We start from the raw sequence: 20,117 nt of genomic DNA, 5'->3' as shown, positions 1-20,117 counted from the left end.
AGCAAAGGGCTCAACTTTCCTGAGCTGGAACAGCCAGAGTGGCTGGAAAAGCTACACTTCATGGTAGACATGACAGCGCACCTGAACACGCTGAACACAGCTCTTCAACGGGGTAAGGACGTACAGCCCTGCACATGTTGGAGGATGTTTTGGCATTCGAGCGCAAGTTGACGTTGCTTGCCAGAGATTTACAGAAAGGCACATTGTCTCACTTCCCCAATTTGAGAGAGTTCAAACAAGGTCACGACATGATAAATTTGGAGTATTTACATTCTGCAATCATCGCAATGCAAACATCGTTTGGGAAACGCTTCTGTGAGTTCAGAGAGGAAAAAAAACACATTATCCTTCCCGGTCACTCCCCTAAGCATCGATCCATCCCTACTGAATACGACTGCATTGTCAGGTGTGAGTCAACCTGAACAAGGATGATAAATATTTTAATTGCCTATTATTTTAAGTATATTCATATGTTTTCATTGTTCAGTGAAATAGTCCTTTTATTTTTCAGGCTGACAGCTGGCTGACGTTATTTTTGGTTTGCTGCTGGCGGCAAATTTAAGTTTGGCGTTTTTCATAAATACAAGGACTCAAATAGACGTTGAGTATTTTACTTAAAAGTAACCTTCAACCCAACGTCTTTTTTTCGGAGTTCAAAATGTTTTTGTTGCATGCAGAAATGTAATTTCATTTTCTCTGCAGGAGTTCATCAATTTCATAAATGCAACACATTATAGTTTGTTTATACATAGCATAAAGGCAAAACAAAACGTTGTATGCAGTGTTATTTCATTTTAAATGTCAAGCGGGTTTTGCGGCTCCCAGTGTTTTCTTTTCTGTGGGAAACGGGTCCAAGTGGCTCTTTCAGTGGTAAAGGTTGCTGACCCCTGGCCTAGATAGAGTGAATGTGGATAAGATGTTTCCTATTGTGGGGCAGTTAAGACCACAGGGCACAGCCTCAGAATTGAGTGACATCCATTTAGAACAATGAGGAAAGATTTCTTTTGCCAGAGGGCAGTGACCTATGGAACTCACTGCCACAGACAACTGTGCAGACCAAGTCATTAGGTATATTTAAGGTGGTAATTGAAAGATTCTTGGCTAAACAAGCACCAAAGGTTATTTGGAGATAGAATGCCAAGGCAGACTCAGTGAGTCAAATGGCTTAATGCTGCTCCTGTTTCTAATGGTATTATCATTTCGTGCCCAAGTGAAACAAACACGTTTGCTAACAGACCAGACCAAAAATTTTTCTGGAAGCAAACAAAACAAAGCATATAAAAGTCAGATTCAACCAAAATAGATACTGGACTTTTACAAATTCTCTGAAAACTTACAAATTTTACAATATCAATTTCATTACCTTGTCAATCATTTTCATCCATTTAGGTACATCTTCAAATGTTTCTTTTTTTGTAATGTCATATACCAAGATAATTCCTTTGGCACTCCTGTAGTATGCTGAAGTAATGCTGTTGAATCTCTCCTGCCCTGCAGTATCCCTGAGGAAAAAGTGTGATTTTAAAAAGTTAAGAATATTCAAAACTTTGACACAATGAAGCACCTACATGTCCAATCAGTTGTTTTTTTTTCCCCCTGCCACCTAGTTACATTAGTAATCCAGGACTCGAATAGAGATTTATGCAGTGGGTTGATTAAAATAACCTTGGTCAAAAAAAGTACTTAACCTAGCTGATAAATGTCAGCCTTTTAAGCAAGGAACATTAAAAAATAAAGGTAATTGAATACATTGTCAAAAGTTGTATAGACTTGCTTTGATTAAATTATTACAAATACCCAAATAACCTTTACTTATAAATAACAAAGTTAGATAGGAAAGAGGCTGGCCGTATATAATTTAGTAAAGTATGAGACAATGACTTAGTGAGGTTCAACTAAGCAACAGAGTACATAATAAATGACCAGATATTCTTTGTGGAGGAACAAAGGCATCTTTGAATGTATATCCAAGTATTCTTAACGACAGTATGATCATTCAATAATATGGTTAAAAAGACAAATTTGTTTTCCTTTATTTGCAGAGGCATGCCATTTATTGCTGATGGGTTATACTACAACTGTGAAGGTACACTAGAATAATATACCCATTTCTAATAACTACATTATAGGAAAGATTGAATTTGGATATAGAACACACAAAAGAGATTTACAAGGATGCTGCCAAATTTTAACCAATGAAAGTTTGGATAAGCTAGGGCTGTTTTGTTTGAAATAGTGGTGATTGGGAGATTTAATTGAGGCATATAAAATTTACAAATAAAACTGATTTTCCCTAGCAAAAGAGTAAAAAAAAGTTGGTCAAGGCTCACAAGGGAGATGGAAAAGTAGAAGTTAGTCATTTAAAAGAATATTTGCATCTGTACTTAAGAGTCATGAACTACAAGAGTTCAGTCCTGCTGTAGAAGATGGAATTAGAAGGGCAACTATTTATTGACCAGCACACTTGAGGGGTTGAATGACCTTCCTGGGTCAAATTTATCAGATTCTATTAAAAGAGCTGAAACACTATGTATTACTACCCATTTTGGTTAAAAGTCCAAATAGTTTTGTAACTTTGTAGCATCCGATGAGGCAGATGAATAACCACAAGTCATATCACAAATAAAACCAAACAATACAGTTTGAATAAAATAATACATTTTACCTCCGCATGCTCCAGCAGAAACAGTGCTACTATTTGCCAGCCTCTCGCAGCCATATCTTAAAGAGTCACACAGATGAGGGATGAGAACACACAGACAGTTAGAAATTAGACTATTGTTAACTGGAGACTATGGATGAGTAAGGAATTCCAGAGCAGTGCTGCAATCCAAAGCCAAAATCCTGTTGGGAAGTGGGGTGGAGTGGAGTGGAGTGTTAGTAAGCTTTTTATTATCATTCACAAGAGTTCATGAAAACAAAGACAACTGACAAACCATGTGTCTCACACAGACTATCTGTCACATCTCCATTGTTCTTTCTCACTGATGGGACAGTATGGTAGCCAGATGTAGTTTAGAAATAGTGAAATCCTACGTACCATATATTAGTACACACAGCAGCAGCGGTCCTACAGGCTTATTAAAGGCTTTACGTTAAATAAGACCAAGGGAAATTTCCTGTAACACTCAATGTTGGCACAGGTGGTTTATACTCTGAAAATATTAAGACAGTTTGTCAAATGCATTATCCGATCATTGGAATTACATGGCATGAATTAACACCGCTTTCCAGCTTAGAAAAATGAATGAAGATACTTTAATTAGCAGGATTGACACCAATTGAATATTTTAAGCTATCATTTCAAATTCTTGCACTACAAGCTGATGCCAATCTGCTTTAGTAAAAATGCCATATGTCACACCAAGGGGACCAGAACAGAGAGTGAATTAGGCTTGTCACTGATTAGAGGTGCTGTTAAGGCAATTACAAAATGAATCACTCAGTGATCTAACAGTGGGCTGACCATCCTGGGATAAAGAAACAATGTTAAAAGCCCAGTAAAGGAAGTTGGGAACAAAGTGAACAAAACTAAACAACTGTCCAAGGTTATTTCAGTATTTGTGTCTTGCTTGGCTCTGTCAGACGACAAAAGTAGCCACTATCAAGCTAAGGTAACAACAAAACTAAAGTTTTGAAAATTTTATTTTAAGAACAATTGCACTGCAGGCTGAAAAGGTAAAAAAAAATCAAGATTAAATCAACATTGTTAAAAATGCAGCCTTTGCACGACGTTTTGAAATTTCAACTGGGTCCAAAACTTCAAAAAATAATAGCAGATCCTTACCAGAAGTGGAAAACCAGCCCATGCCAAGGATGAGATTGCAAGTGAAATTTCAAGTCAGGGGTAACAAGAAACTCAAAATGAGTTGTTCACTTACCAGATTTGTAATCTAATTTTCTTCCCTCTTAGCTCTATTGTTTTGATTTTAAAATCAACACCTATAAACAAATACAGCAAAAGAAAAAGGAGGAATAAGCAGCAAAAGCAAATCCAAATTTGAATTCAAAAGCAAAAAGCAAACATTTCCAACAGGATACATAGCATTCTGTAAAAGCTTAATTTTCATATTATAGGAAAAGGACAGGGAAAGATAGCTGCCCAGGATACTGTAATTTTCTGTTTGTGTGTGTGTGTGTGTGTGTGTGTGTGTGTGCACGTGTGTATATAAAATGAACACAATATTTGGTTTTAAATATTTTAGTAACATTTTTCTAACAGATTACAACATACTACAAGTGCATTACATGGATATGGCAGTAAAAGAAAGATATATATATATATATATATATATATCTATATACATACACACGCAAACACAGTCAGATGACAATAAACTTGAACTAGTAACCATGGAGAAGGATGTGGAAGCTAGTGACTTCATGTGAAGTAACAGTGATATCAACATTACAGAGGAAGTTGAAATGGAAGTCTTGTAATGTGAAAAAGTGGATATAACAGGATCTTGTATATAGAAGGCAGGACTGAATAAAGATAGTTAACAGGTTTATGTGTGGGAAATCTTGTTTTAAAAAATATTTGTTTTTTGTTGAAGGGATGAAGGCAAAAGGTGATACATTTTATTTACATGAACTTTAGCAAGGTCTTTAACAAGGTCCTGCATGGTAGGCTGTTACAGAAGGTTAGATTGCAAGGGATCTTATGTTGAGCGAAACTTGGGCTGGTGAAAAGAGTCAGAGGGTGGTAATGAGAGGATTGTTTTCCCAGACAGAGCCCTATAACCAGTAGGGTGTCAAAAGGATCAGTGCTGGGTCTTCTGTTGTTGTCATATATATTGTAAATGGCCTAATTCTGCTCCTATCTTAAGAGAATGCAATGAGAAGGTAATTCTGCAAATGGATGAGAATGTAATTCATTTACAAATGACACTAGAATTGGTAGTATAGTGGAGAGTGAAGGCGAATGAAGGTTACAACAGGAATTAGATCAAATGGGCATGGGAATGGCAGACAGAACTTAACTCAGACAAGTGCAGGGCATTGCATTTTGGCAAATAAAACCAGGACAAGACATACACAGTAAATAGCAGGGCTTTGGGAATTGTCATTGACCTTAGACCTTGTGATAGCTGACTAAAAGTGGCGACACAGGTGGAAAGAGCACTGAGGAAGGTGTGCATTTTCTTTCATCCGCAATGGCTTTGATTGGCGTGGACTGCAAGAATTGGGATATCATGTTACGACTGTTCAAGAAATTTACTTATTCCCATGGCATACCGTGTGCAATTCTGATCACAGTAATCACATCAGCTTAATCAAGAAGGAGGTGATTAAGCTTGAGAGGGTTCAGAAAAGATTCACAAGAATATTGCCTGGTTTGGAGGTTTAGTTATGAGTAGAGTTTTTCAACTTGGATCTGTTTTTCTCTGGAGCAAAGAAGGCTGAAAAGTGACATTATACAGGTATATAAAGCTATTAAAATGCATACATAGGATAGAAAGCCAGTTTCCCATGACAGATGTGTCTGCAACTAGGGGCGTAGGCTTAAGATGAGAGGAAGGTGGTTTTATTTCAGAATTGGAATAACTATCTTATATTGACACACTGCTTACCTTACTGATTTACTAGCTGACTAGCAGACTGTTTGCAAGCTTTACTTCCACTGCATTCTATTATTATGAAAGTTGATTAAACTTTTGTCACATTTATCACCAGGACAAGTACATTCTCTTCCAGGCTGATAATTTGTCTTTCAGTCCACCTTGAATTTCATTTGCTTTGTGACAAATGTAACTTCCAAAATAACTTGCAAATCCATTTTGAAAAACAGCTTTCATACAGAAGTTTTAAAAAAATATGATGCATGTGTTGCAGAATAATTACGGTATCCTGAAGTAAATGAGTACCCATAGCTGGAGATATAAACCCAACTGAAACCCAGGAGGAACGTGCAATTGTTACAAAATAGCCAAGAAACAAATAAAATTACTATGTATCAAAGTTTCAAACTTGAAATGTTTGCTTTAATATATTTTTTAATTGTACAACTTCATAGCTACTCTATTTATTTCAAATGTTTAGGTCAGAGGGACAGAGACAGAAGCAAGCAGCTTGGCCATCTGAGTCTGCACTGACCATCAAGCACCCATTTAGACTAACACGTTATTTAATTCCATCTGTTTTTAACCCATCTTTTCATCAAACACATCCAAATACTATCACACTCACCTATAAAGAGGCAACTTACAATGCCCAATTAACAAATGTACCTGCATTGCGTTGGTAGGAAACCAGAGCACTCTCAGGAAACTCGCAGTCATGGGAGAACTGACAAACTTCATACACACTACACCCAAGGTCCGGATGAACCCAGTTCTCAGTCATTGAGAGACAGCAACAATACTATGTCACTCATTGCAAAAGAGAAACTTTTCTATAAGAAACACCTATGGGAAACCATACAAAACTTGCTTAGATATATGAGCAAATTAAAATTAGCACCAAAGTTACCCTCAAGTAATACAAATGAGGCACTTCGATATGGTACCTGCACCCAACATCAATAAAGCTGCCACCACTAAACATGTATTGTGTACAGTTCTGGTCACCGAATTATAGGAATGATGTCAACAAAATAGAGAGAGTACAGAGAAGATTTACTAGAATGTTACCTGGGTTTCAGCACCTAAGTTATAGGGAAAGGTTGAACAAGTTAGGTCTTTATTCTTTGGAGTATAGAAGGTTGAGGGGGGACTTGATAGAGGTATTTAAAATTATGAGGGGGATAGATAGAGTTGATATGGATAGGCTTTTTCCATTGAGAGTAGGGGAGATTTAAACAAGAGGACATGAGTTGAGAGTTAGGGGGCAAAAGTTTAAGGGTAACACGTGGGGAAATTTCTTTACTCAGAGAGTGGTAGCTGTGTGGAATGAGCATCCAGTAGAAGTGGTAGAGGCAGGTTCAGTATTGTCATTTAAAGTAAAATTGGATAGGTATATGGGCAGGAAAGGAATGGAGGGTTATGGGCTGAGTGTGGGTCAGTGGGACTAGGTGAGAGTAAGCGTTCGGCACGGACTAGAAGAGCCGAGATGGCCTGTTTCCATGCTGTAATTGTTATATAGTTATAAGAAACACTGAGAATTTGGGGGGGGGGGGGGAATCACTGAGCAGTCAGTGCTGCCATAAAGGAAGATTGTTACAATGCATCAAACAGTATCACTCCAGAATATTTCTGTTAGTGCTCCAGAGGGACATAATCCAGCCACCTTCAGCTATTTTATAACGATCTTTATTCCATTATAATGCTTGGGAGTGGAGCTATTCAGCAACTATTCCAAACCTCTTTTTGTAAGTACGTCAATAAAACATGACTCATTCATGTTAAGTTTAAGAAGCCTACATATCAACAGTCAAGAGGTAGATTACAATTGCCATACTATGTACAAGTCAAAAACCATCTCCAAGCAATTTCACATACATCATAATTGCTAAAATATCAACATAGTAGTTTTGAACAATAAGCAAATAAACCAAAGAGCAGATTATTGACTACAGAAGGAAGAAACCGGAGATCCATGAGTCAGCCCTCATTAGGGGATTAGAGGTAGAGAGAGCAACTTCAAACTCCTAAGCATTATCATATTAGAGGATCTACCTGGGACCAGCACGTAAGTGTCATTACAAAGAAGGAACAACAGCGCCTGTACTTTCTTAGAAATTTGCACAGATTTGGCATGTCATTTAAAACTTTGCACCAATGGAAATCTGCCACTGTGGACAGTACCCTGACTGGTTACATCATGGCCTGGTATGGAAATACCAAAGCCCAAGATTGGAAAAGCCTCCATAATAGTGGTGGACATTGCTGGAAAAGCCCTCCCCATCACTGAGCACATCTATAAGAAGCTCTAGTACAAGAAAGCAACATCCATTGTCAACAACCTGCACCATCTGATAAAGTTTAAGGGAATTGGGGGATTCTCAGATTCCTGTAAATAATGGGTTAAGTACCAATTATGTGTATTTTGTGACTGCAGTGGGGTTGAATGATGTCTCACAGCTGCTTTCTCTGGAGCAAGATAAGGGTTAAGGTTCACCCAGATAAGATGTCTCCTAGTTTTGACAAAAGGCAGTACCTGATAGAAATTAGACAGGACATTCCTTTCTTAACTAAAGCATAAATTTGATGGATGTTCTTATCTTTATAATTAAGTTGTGGCTCCAACAAACTAGGTAGGACATTCCTTTCTTTAATTAAGGTGGCTGGAGTGTCTATCAAACTGATTGTTCTTTTGTATCAATCGTGCATTGACTTGGCTGGAATGCTTATCAAACTAATTGTTCTTTTGTATTGGTGGCCTTATAAATTGTAACAGTTCTGGCAGGCGAACAGTGAACTTGTTGAACCGCCAGATAATGAGAACACTTCTCCCCGATGTCGGGACCAAGTTCCCTCGCCAGCTGAGCTTGAAGAAATAAACTTGTGAAAAAGATAAGTAGCGATCTTTCTGTGCTGTCGTTATTTGATCCGGCAAATTTACGTTTACACATCTAGGCCATGCTCTCTTCTTGCTCCTGTCAAGGGGCAGGAGATACAGAAGTGAGCACCACTGAATTCAGAAACAGTTATTTCCCTTCAACCATCAGACTCCTGAACCAGCACAACCTCATTCAACTCAACTCTGAACTGCTTCTACAACCTATGGACTAACTTTCAAGGACACGACAACTCATATTCTCAGTTTTATTTATTCATTACTATTATTTTTGTATTGTCTTTTTTGACACATTGGTTATTTGTCACTATTTTTGTGTAGCTTTTCATTGATTCTATTGTATTTCTTTGTTCTACTGTGAATGCCTGTAAGAAAACAAAATCTCAGTAGTATATGGTGACATACACGTACTTTGATAATAAATTATCTTTGAACTCTGAATAACATCAAGGTAATTGTACAAGCTGGTATCTCACCTTCTGATCCTATAATGCTTCTATAATATAAAGAGGCTGAAGCCAGATGGGTGTAGCACTGGCACTGAACTCTTCTGACGCTCATGCATGCGCTATATACTATCTATAAGAGGTACTGCAAAAGATCACCAAGGTTATTTTGATAATATCTCAATTTCTTCATTTCCGTACTTTTAGCACAGTGGAAACTACACATCAGCCTCATTCCTGTTATTTCCACTTGGCATGATTAACTTATTATTATTTAATTATTTATGGTTTTATAGTCTATATTTCTTCACTATTCTTGGTTGGTGCAGCTGTAACGAAACCCAATTTCCCTCGGGATCAATAAAGTATGCATGTCTGTCTGTCTTGAAATGAAGCAAGTAAAAAAAAATCACAATCGTATTCAAATTGGCTGAAAAAATACAAAATTGTAACTCTTATGAATACCATTGTGTGAATCAAAGGCATAATTAAAAAAGTGACTTAATATTTTAATAATATGACATACATGAATTTGGCCACTTAGCCCATCAAATATGCCTTATCATTCAATCATGGTTGATTTATTATCCTTCTAAACTCCATTCTCCTGCCTCTCCCTGTAGCCTTTTATACCCTTACTAATCAAGAACCTGTCAACATTAGCGACATTAAACCTCTGCTTTAATTATAAGTAATGACTCTGCCTCCACAATAATCTATTCTGAAAGTTTATTTAATATCTGAAATTCTTTGCAGCAATTCACAAGGCAAAGGTACAACACAGAGATTTAAATGCATCCTGTCTGGAACTGCATAGATTTCATTTCAGTGTCCAATTTGGTTTATTGGTCATCAGAGACCACATCATTTGCACATCCTACACCAGGCTCCTGAAATGGACATTCCTTTCTGAGCTCTCACAGCGATTACCAATGTGTGCTATAGAGCTTGAAGAAATTTATCATTCCTCCCTAACTCCTGAAGCCATTTACAGTGCAAGGAGCATTTAGGATGGCATGGAGAACCTCAAGCCCGTGTGTTGAGAGTACACAGGAATGTTGTACAAGTTGTGGAATAAGTGCATCATCTCACAAACTTAACCACTCACCTGCACCACTGGTTACTCCCTGCCCTATCTGTGGAAGAGTCAACAATTCCCACATTGGTCTCCAACAGACACCTCAAAACCCACAAAACTGGGATAAAAATAATGTATTCTTGATGCTTAAGGACTACCTAAGGTAGTGAATTTATTTTTTCAATAAGCAGTACTATTTAATTACATTATAGCGACATCCTGTATTATTTTTATCATTATAGACTATGACTAAATTTATCACCATGCTGAAGGAACAGTGTTTACCATCATCTGCTGTAACTGGATGCTATTTACAAAGTCAGTCTGGAAAATGGATGGCACATACACAACCCCAATGGCCATCAGATGCAGCTAACTCCAATAAATTACTTTTACATTTCCCCTCAAAGCAGTAATAACAGCCCGAATGGAGAAAATTGTAACAAGGTCAAAATCATCAGCATTGAACCAGATCACTCTTCGAGTAGCAGAGACCTTGCAGTACTTGCACAGGGAATTAATATGCAGTAGCTCAGCTGAACATCTTCTACATTGCAATGTACTTTCGACTTCATTAGTTCTGAAGTGTTTTGTAATTTCTTAAAAACTTCACGTGAACTTGAGTCTTTCTGTTTGGTAAGAAAAGGACAGAGTGTGCAAAGCTTTGAATCAATACAGGATGAGCTCTGTCAACCTCATTGATAGATATTGGATTATCATTACAATCCCAGATTATCTTTGCAGACTCCTCATTTCCTGAAGAATTCCACCAGCAAATCACTGAGATAATGAGTATCCCCAACAACTATATTTGTGCTGTATTTGCATAAACAAATTGCTTATTGTCACAGACCCACATGGTTGCTCAATGATTTCATCTAACTCTCTCTGCAGCTTGTTACAGAATATGGCAAAGCTCTCAAGTCTCTGGTGTAGGATGCAACAAATTACATCCGCAGAGTATTCAATATTATTCACAAGTCCTGATGGCGTGTGTCTCAGCCTGAAACATCAGCAGATGCTGCCTGGCCTGCTGAGTCCCTCCAGCATTTTTATGTTTGTTGCTCTGGATTTTCAGCATCTTCTGAATCTCTTATGAGACAATATACAGTGGCATGCAAAAGTTTGGGCACCCTTGGTCAAAATTTCTGTTATGTGAATAGTTAAGTGAGTAGAAGACGAACTGATCTCCAAAAGTCATAAAGTTAAAGATGAAACATTCTTTTCAACATCTTAAGCAAGATTAGTGTATTATTTTTGTTTTGTACAATTTTAGAGTGAAAAAAGGAAAGGAGCACCATGCAAAAGTTTGGGCACCCCAAGAGATTTGAGCTCTCAGATAACTTTTACCAAGGTCTCAGATCTTAATTAGCTTGTTAGGGCTATGGCTTGTTCACAGTCATCATTAGGAAAGGCCAGGTGATGCAAATTTCAAAGCTTTATAAATACCCTGACTCCTCAAACCTTGTCCCAACAATCAGCAGCCATGAGCAGCTGATTAAGCACTCTGAAAATTAAAATAAATGATGCCCACAAAACAGGAGAAGGCTATAAGATAGCAAAGCGTTTTCAGGTAGCCGTTTCCTTAGTCCGTAATGTAATTAAGAAATGGCAGTTAACAGGAACAATAGAGGTCAAGTTGGTCTTCCAGACCAAGAAAAGTTTCCGAGAGAATTGCTTGTAGGATTGTTAGAAAGGCACATCAAAACCCCCATTTGACTGCAAAAGACCTTCAGGAAGATTTAGCAGACTCTGGAGTGCTGGTGCATTGTTCTACTGTGCAACACCTGCACAAATATGACCTTCATGGAAGAGTCATCAGATGAAAACCTTTCCTACGCCCTTACCACAAAATTCAGAGTCAGAAGTTTGCAAAGAAACATTTAAACAAGCCTGATGCATTTTGAAAACAAGTACTGTGAACTGAAGTATTTGGCCACAATGAGCAAAGGTATGTTTGGAGAAAAAAGGTGCAGAATTTCATGAAATGAACACCTATCCAACTATTTAGCACGGGGGTGGATCGATCATGCTTTGGGCTTGTGTTGCAGCCAGCGGCACGGGGAACATTTCGCTGGTAGAGGGAAGAATGAATTCAATTAAATACCAGCAAATTCTGCACACTGTCTGTAAAAAAAGCTGAAGGTGAAAAGAAGGTGGCTTCTACAACAGGATAATGATCCTAAACACACCTCAAAATTCACAATGGTCTACCTCAAGGGGCACAAGCCAAAGGTTTTGCCATGGCCCTCACAGTCCCCTGACATCATCGAAAATCTGTGGATAAACCTCAAAAGAGCAGTGCATGCAAGACAATCCAAGAATCTCACACAGAACTAGAAGCCTTTTGCAAGGAAGAATGGGCGAAAATCCCCCAAACAAGAATTGAAAGACTCTTAGCTGGCTATAGAAAATGTTTACAAGCTGCGATACTTGCCAAAGGGGGTGTTATTAAGTACTGACCAGTTATTTTGAAACTGTAAAAGATGGAAATAAAAAAGTAATCAAAGTAATGTGTCATCTTTAACTTTATGCCTTTTGGAAATCAGGTCATCTTTTACTCGCTTAGCTATTTATAGTAACAGAAATTTTGACCAGGGCTGCCCAAACTTCTGCATGCCACTGTACATCTGCTTTTGGACCTAATCTCAATCTGCAGGTAGACACAATAAAGCTAGTATCTCTGATGTCCTACTCAATGGTGAACCTCATTATCATCCACCAACATCACCCTTACTTCTGGGAAATCCTAGACAGCAAAGAGAACTCAGATGATATTTTACACAATGTAAAACATCCCCTTAAACTCTTCTTTCCTGGCCACTTCTGAAAGAATTAAAAGTGTTTCTAATATTCTTTATCAAGACTGAAACCAAGGCAACATAATCCAGCTAACTACACGTCAACATGTGAAGCTTGAAAATGTTTTATACGCATTAACTTTAACCCTTATTCTGCTCATATTTTAAAAAATGTATTGTTATGAGTGATGAACAGACTTGATGGACAATGGGGTGAAGAGTTAACCATCCCCCCCCCCGAGAAACACTATTACTGTTGCTATGCTGACAATGAGAAAGAGATGAAAAACAAGCAAGAATATTTGCAACAGATAAGAGAGCAAATTGCTGATTAACCTTATTGTGACTCCTTTTTTGAATTATTTACTGTTTCGCTGCAAGGACAATAGTTTGCTCATAAACATTCCTCAGTGGACTGAAGGAGCGGCCTTATTTGATGGACACAGTCATTCAGGAGTGATGGATTGCTGGTAGGGATAAAAAGACAGGTCTGGAGAGACACCCTCCAGACACACCTGTGGACACTGATTGAGTGTTGGAACCCACAAGAAAGGTGGGGGCTTTGGAGACCAAACCAGGAGATCAGTCAGTAAAGCTCACAGTGTTAAAGCAGGGCCGGCGGGGACTTGTGTGTGTGTCCACTCATGCCAGAGTGACGAGTCCACCACAGAAGAACAGTCTAGCAGAAGGATGGATAGGTCATAACTGAATGACCACACCGATACGACGGATTAAGAAAGGAAAGGAAGGTTTGCCCGACTGTAGCTGTTACATCTCGCTCACTCACTCTCTCTCTCTAACGATTACAACAACCATAACTACATCAGCACTCATGAACTGAACTGAACTTTATACTTTTCTATGACAATTACCCCAGGCATCAATAGAGCTTGTTAATTATTGATTATTATTATTCCTACACTTTGTTTTATTACTGCTAACTTGTTTTATATGTATATTTGCATTATTGATAAGGTTTTGCTTATTTTTTTTATTAATAAACACCTTTAGTATAGTACCACCAGACTCCAATGAATTCTTCTTTCTCTGCTGGTTAGACACCCAGTTACAGGGTACATAACAGTATTTTGTTGCCTTTCAAAGCATAAAGTTTCAAAAGTTGAGGCAGGTCATGGCAGCTGAGATCGGCCCCGTGGTTTGTTCATCCTGCAGCATGTGGGAAATCGGGGATACTTCCAGTGTCCCTGACGACTATGTGTGCAGGAAGTGTGTCCAACTGCAGCTTCTGGCAGACCGCATTGAGCATCTGGAGCTGCGATTGGATTCATACTGGAGCATCCGTGATCCTGAGAAAGTTGTGAATAGCACGTTCAATGAGTTGGCCACACCGCAGGTAAAGGCTACACAGGCAGAAAGGGAAGGGGTGGCCACTAGACAGCGTAGCAATAGGCAGGTAGTGCAGGAGCCCCCTGAGGTCATCTCCCTCCTAAACAGATATACTGTTGGGGGAGATGTCTCATCAGGGGAAGGCAGCAGCAGCCGAGTTCATTGCTTTATGGGTGGCTCTGCGGCACAGGAAGGAAGGAAAAGGACTGGGAGAGCTACAGTGATAGGGATTCGATTGTAAGGGGCATAGATAGGTGTTTCTGCGGCTGCAAACGAGACTCCAGGATGGTACGTTGCCTCCCTGGTGCAAGGGTCAAGGATGCCTCAGTGGCTGCAGAACATTCTGGAATGGGAGGGTGAACAGCCAGTGGTCGTGGTGCACATATGTACCAACGATATAGGTACAAAACGGGATGAGGTCCTACAAGGTGAATTTAGGGAGTTAGGGGATAAACTAAAAAGTAGGGCCACGAAGATAATAATCTCTGGAATACTACCAGTGCCATGTGCTGGTCAGAGTAGAAATAGAAGGATATTTCAGATGAATACGTGGCTTGAAAAATGGTGTAAGGGGGGAGGGATTCAAATTTCTGGGGCATTGGAACCAGTTCTGGGGAGGTGGGACCGGTATAAACAGGACGGTCTGCACCCGGGCTGGACTGGAACCAATGTCCTAGGGGGAGTGTTTGCTACTGCTGTTCAGGAGGCTTTAAACTAATGTGGCAGGGGGATGGGAACAAGTGCAGAGAGACAGAGGGGTGTAAAATGACAGTAGAAGCAAAAAGTAATGTGAAAAGTAAAAGTGGCAGGCAGACAAATCCAGGGCAAAAAGCAAAAAGAGCCACTTTTCAACATAATTGTATAAGGGCTAAGAGTGTTGTAAAAACAAACCTGAAGGCTTTGTGTGTCAATGCAAGGAGCATTTGTAACAAGCTGGATGATTTGAATGTGCAGATAGTTATTAATGAATATGATATAGTTGGGATCACGGAGACATGGCTCCAGGGTGACCAAGGATGGGAGCTCAACATTCAGGGATATTCAATATTCAGGAGGGATAGACAGGAAAGAAAAGGAGATGGGGTAGCATTGCTGGTTAGAGAGGAGATTAACGAGATTAAGGCAATAGAAAGGACGGACATTAGCCTGGAGGATGTGGAATCGATATGGGTAGAGCTGCATAACACTAAGGGGCATTAAACACTGGTGGGAGTTGTGTACAGGCCACCTAACAGTAGTAGTGAGGTTGGGGATGGCATTAAACAGGAAATTAGAAATGAGTGCAATAAAGGAACAGTAGTTATAATGGGTGACTTCAACTTACATATAGATTGGGTGAACTAAATTGATAAGGGTGCTGAGGAAGAGGATTTCTTGGAATGTATGCAGGATAGTTTTCTGAACCAACTAGAGAGCAGGCCATTCTAGATTGGGTATTGAGCAAAGAGGAAGGGTTAGTTAGCAATCTTGTCGTGCGAGGCCCCTTGGGTAAGAGTGACCATAAAATGGTGGAATTCTTCATTAAGATGGAGAGTGACATAGTTAATTCAGAAACTAAGGTTCTGAACTTGAAGGGTAACTTTGAAGGTATGAGACGTGAATTAGCTAAGATAGACTGGCAAATGATACTTAAAGGGCTGACGGTGGATATGCAATGGCAAGCATTTAAAAATCGCATGGATGAACTACAACAATTGTTCATCTCAGTTTGGCAAAAGAATAAACCAGGGAAGGTAGTGCACTTGTGGCTGACAAGAGAAATTAGGGATAGTATCAAGCCCAAAGAAGAAACATATAAATTAGCAAAAAAAAAACAGCATACCTAAGGACTGGGAGAAATTCAGAGACCAGCAGAGGAAGTCAAAGGGCTTAATTAGGAAAGGGAAAAAAAGATTATGAGAGAAAGCTGGCAGGGAACATAAAAACTGACTGTAAAAGCTTTTATAGATGCATGAAAAGAAAAAGATTGGTCAAGACAAATGGTACTTTACAGTCAGAAACAGGTGAATTGATCATAGGGAACAAAGACACAGCAGACCAATTGAATAACTACTTTGGTTCTGTCTTCACTAAGGAGGACATAAATAATCTTCCGGAAATAGTAAGAGACCGAGGGTCGAGTGAGATGGAGGAACTGAGGGAAATACATGTTAGTAGGGAAGTGGTGTTAGGTAAATTGAAGGGATTAAAGGTAAATAAATCCCCAGGGCCAGATGGTCTGCATCCCAAAGGCTTAAGGAAGTAGCCCAAGAAATAGTGGATGCATTAGTGATAATTTTTCAAAACTCCTTAGATTCTGGATTAGTTCCTGAGGATTGGAGGGTGGCTAATGTAACCCCACTTTTTAAAAAAGGAGGGAGAGAGAAACCTGGGAATTATAGACCAGTTAGTCTGACATCGGTGGTGGGGAAAATGCTACAGTCGGTTATCAATGATGAGATAACAGCACAATTGGAAAGAGGTGAAATCATCGGACACAGTTAGCATGGACTTGTGAAAGGAAAATCATGTCTGACGAATCTTATAGAATTTTTTTGAAGATGTAACTAGTAAAGTGGATAGGGGAGAGCCAGTGGATGTGGTATATTTAGATTTTCAAAAGGCTTTTGAAAAGGTCCCACACAGGAGATTAGTGTACAAACTTAAAACACATGGTATTGGGGGTATGGTATTGATGTGGACAAGAGAATTGGTTGGCAGACAGGAAGCAAAGAGTGGGAGTAAATGGGACCTTTTCAGAATGGCAGGCAGTGATTAGTGGGGTACCGCAAGGCGCAGTGCTGGGACCCCAGTTGTTTACAATATGTATTAACGACTTAGACAAGGGAATTAAATGCAGCATCTCTAAGTTTGCGGTTGACGCGAAGTTGGACGGCGGTGTTAGCTGTGAGGAGGATGCAGGGTGACTTGGATAGGTTAGGTGAGTGGGCAAATTCATGGCAGATGCAATTTAATGTGGATAAATGTGAGGTTATCCACTTTGGTTGCAAGAACAGGAAAACAGATTATTATCTGAACGGTGGCCGATTAGGAAAAGGGGAGATGCAACGAGACCTGGGTGTCACTGTACACCAGTCATTGAAGGTAGGCATGCAGGTATAGCAGGTGGTGAAAAAGGCAAATGGTATGTTGGCATTCATAGCAAAAGGATTTGAGTACAGGAGCAGGGAGGTTCTACTGCAGTTGTACAAGGCCTTGGTGAGACTGCACCATTGTGTGTAGTTTTGTTCCCCTAATCTGAGGAAAAACATTCTTGCCATAGAGGAAGTACAGAGAAGGTTCACCAGATTGATTCCTGGGATGGCAGGACTTTCATATGAAGAAAGACTGGATCGACTAGGCTTATACTCACTGGAATTTAGAAGATTGAGGGGGGATTTTATTGAAACGTATAAAATTCTAAAGGGATTGGACAGGAACATTGTTTCCGATGTTGGGGAAGTCCAGAACGAGGGGGTCACAGTTTAAGGATAATGGGGAAGCCTTTTAGGACCGAGATGAGGAAAAACTTCTTCACACAGAGAGTGGTCAATCTGTGGAATTCTCTGCCACAGGAAATAGTTGAGGCTGGTTCATTAGCTATATTTAAGAGGAAGTTAGATATGGCCCTTGTGGCTAAAGGGATCAGGGGGTATGGAGAGAAAGCAGGTACAGGGTTCTGAGTTGGATGATCAGCCATGATCATACTGAATGGCAGTGCAGGCTCAAAGGGCCGAATGGCCTACTCCTGCACCTATTTTCTATGTTTTTATGCTTCTATGTTGAATAGGATAAAATGCAAAATGAACATACAAATAAAAATACAGGTATTGCTTATACATCAAAATCTTATGTTTGTCAAATAATTAAAATAGATGATTAGAATTCCAACTTCAAGGGGTATCGGACCCTTGTGTAATTTAAGTATGCACTGCACTGGAGCAGACATCTGTTGGGAAAGGAGGAGAGAGAGATGATGCAGGCAGTAGAGCTGCTGCTGCTGCCTTGCAGCTCTATCACTTGGGTTCAATCCCGACCTCTGGTGTTGTTCCACATTCTCCCTGTGACTGTGTGGGTTTCTCTCAAATCCTCCAGTTTCTTCCTCACCACTAGAAACGTAGATCGGTCGGATAATAGGCAACCTTTAATTGCCTCTAGCTGTACCTGAGTAAATGTAGTGGAGGCGGGAAGTGGGGGGAGGGGGAGAAGAGAACCAATGAGAATATGGGGAGAATGAAATGGGATTAAAGCAGTAGCATTAAAACAGATAATGTATAGAGACCCATCCATAACCATTCACTCTCTCCACCATTACCAGTTTGATCCACCTACAGGATGCACTGCAATAACTCACCAAGACCCAAGTCTCCTGAGACAGCACTTTCCACACCATAAGACATAGGAGCAGAATTAGGCCATTCAGCCCATTGAGTCTGCTCTGCCATTCAATCACGGCTACGTTACTATCCCTCTCAACTCCAATATCCCACCTTCTCACTGTAACCTTTGACACCCTTATTAATCAATAACCTATCAACCTCTGCTTTAAATGTACCCAATGACTTGATCTCTGCAGCCATCTGTGGCAATAAACTTCACAGATTCACCATCCTCTGGCTAAAGAAATCCCCCATCATCTCTGTCCTGAAGGGATGTGCTTCAATTTTAAGGCTGTGTTCTCTGGTCCTAGACTCTCCCACAATGGGAAATATCCTATGTTCATACTACCTGGGCCTTACAATATTCAACAGGTTTAACCCACAACATAGAACACTACAGCAGACTACAGGTCCCTCGGTCCACAAAGTTGCGCCAACCTTTTAACTTACCTCAGCATCAATCTAACCCTTTTCTCTGATATAAGCCTCAATTTTCTATCATCCATGTGTATATCTAAGTTTCTTAAATGCCTCCAATATCTCTTTCTTTACCACCAACCCTGCTAAGGCATTCCACACGCCCACTACTCTGTGGAAAGACCTTAACTCTGACATCTTCCCTACATTTTCCTCCAATCACCTTAAAATTATGCCCTCTAGTCCGGGCAGCATCCTGGTAAATCTCCTCTGCATTGTCTCTAAAGCTTCCACATTTTTCTTCTAAAGAGGTGACCAGAACTGAAAACACTATTCCAATTGTGGTCTAAACAGTCTTATAGAGCTGCAACATTACCACTACAGCTGGAAGGACAAAGTCAACTAAAGTATGGGAAGCAGCCTGTGGAAGGTTTCCTCCACTACACACACCACCCGATTTACAGTCACGGAGCCAAAAACCTGAAATTCTTTAACAGCTCAAGAGTGCAGTTTTCCAACACCTTTGAGGGCAAATAAGAAAAGGCATTAAAACTGGATCAGCTTGCGAATCCACCATCTCTTGAATAATACACTGAATTCTATTTAAATAGACCAACAGTTAATCAGTTAGCCATTAATTACTAGGAAAACTTAAAGAATAAAACTTAAGAGAAAATTGTCAGGATTCCCTTTGTTTATTTGGGACACTTTGCGACTTAATTGGGACAAAAAACTGTTGCTGAACGGGTTCCAAATAGCAGCAGTTGAATATGCTTGTGGCCATTAGACACTACCCCATGCTTAGAGTGAACAGTTTTTAAATAGTATCAGTTGTGTATGCTTGTGTTCAAAAAGCAGTGACTATTTTTGTCATTGATAGCTGGCGAGAAATAAGCAGCAAGACAATTCAGAACTGTTTTGGTCATTATGGCTTAATGCTCAAGCATTCAGGCTTAGAGATGCCAGAAATGGCTGGGAGTGAAAATGAAACAATTTCACTACTTCAGTAAGTTAGGAACTACGAAGAATTTGAAGTTATCAATAATCATCTTGAATAGACAATTATCACTTAGAGGATGCATTCGTTGATAGCATAGTATGAAGGTAGTCCATTTTCTGCACTCTGTGTCTGCACTGACTTTTTCATTGATACGCAAGATGAACTTCTCCGGCGATAACTATTAGGAACTAATATACCGTTTTATAGTATCGT

At 39.5% G+C, this 20,117-nt stretch overlaps 1 protein-coding gene across 1 annotated transcript in view; it reads right to left on the bottom strand.

The window, feature by feature from the left end:
* rab12 (RAB12, member RAS oncogene family) overlaps positions 1-20,117 on the bottom strand; it is a 48,797-nt gene that overhangs the window by 12,542 nt on the left and 16,138 nt on the right. Inside the window, exons 2-3 of the mRNA XM_059976125.1 lie at positions 3,882-3,942; positions 1,364-1,502 (exon numbers count right to left, since the gene is read on the bottom strand). Of these exons, the coding sequence (XP_059832108.1) occupies positions 1,364-1,502; positions 3,882-3,942 (200 nt within the window). The remainder of the gene's footprint in view (positions 1-1,363; positions 1,503-3,881; positions 3,943-20,117) is intronic.

Source organism: Hypanus sabinus, chromosome 1 (genome assembly GCF_030144855.1).
Source record: "Hypanus sabinus isolate sHypSab1 chromosome 1, sHypSab1.hap1, whole genome shotgun sequence".
Classification (NCBI taxonomy): Eukaryota; Metazoa; Chordata; class Chondrichthyes; order Myliobatiformes; family Dasyatidae; genus Hypanus; species Hypanus sabinus.
The sequence above is the reverse complement of the archived record's forward strand: the minus strand, read 5'-3'. Positions and strand labels throughout refer to the sequence as shown.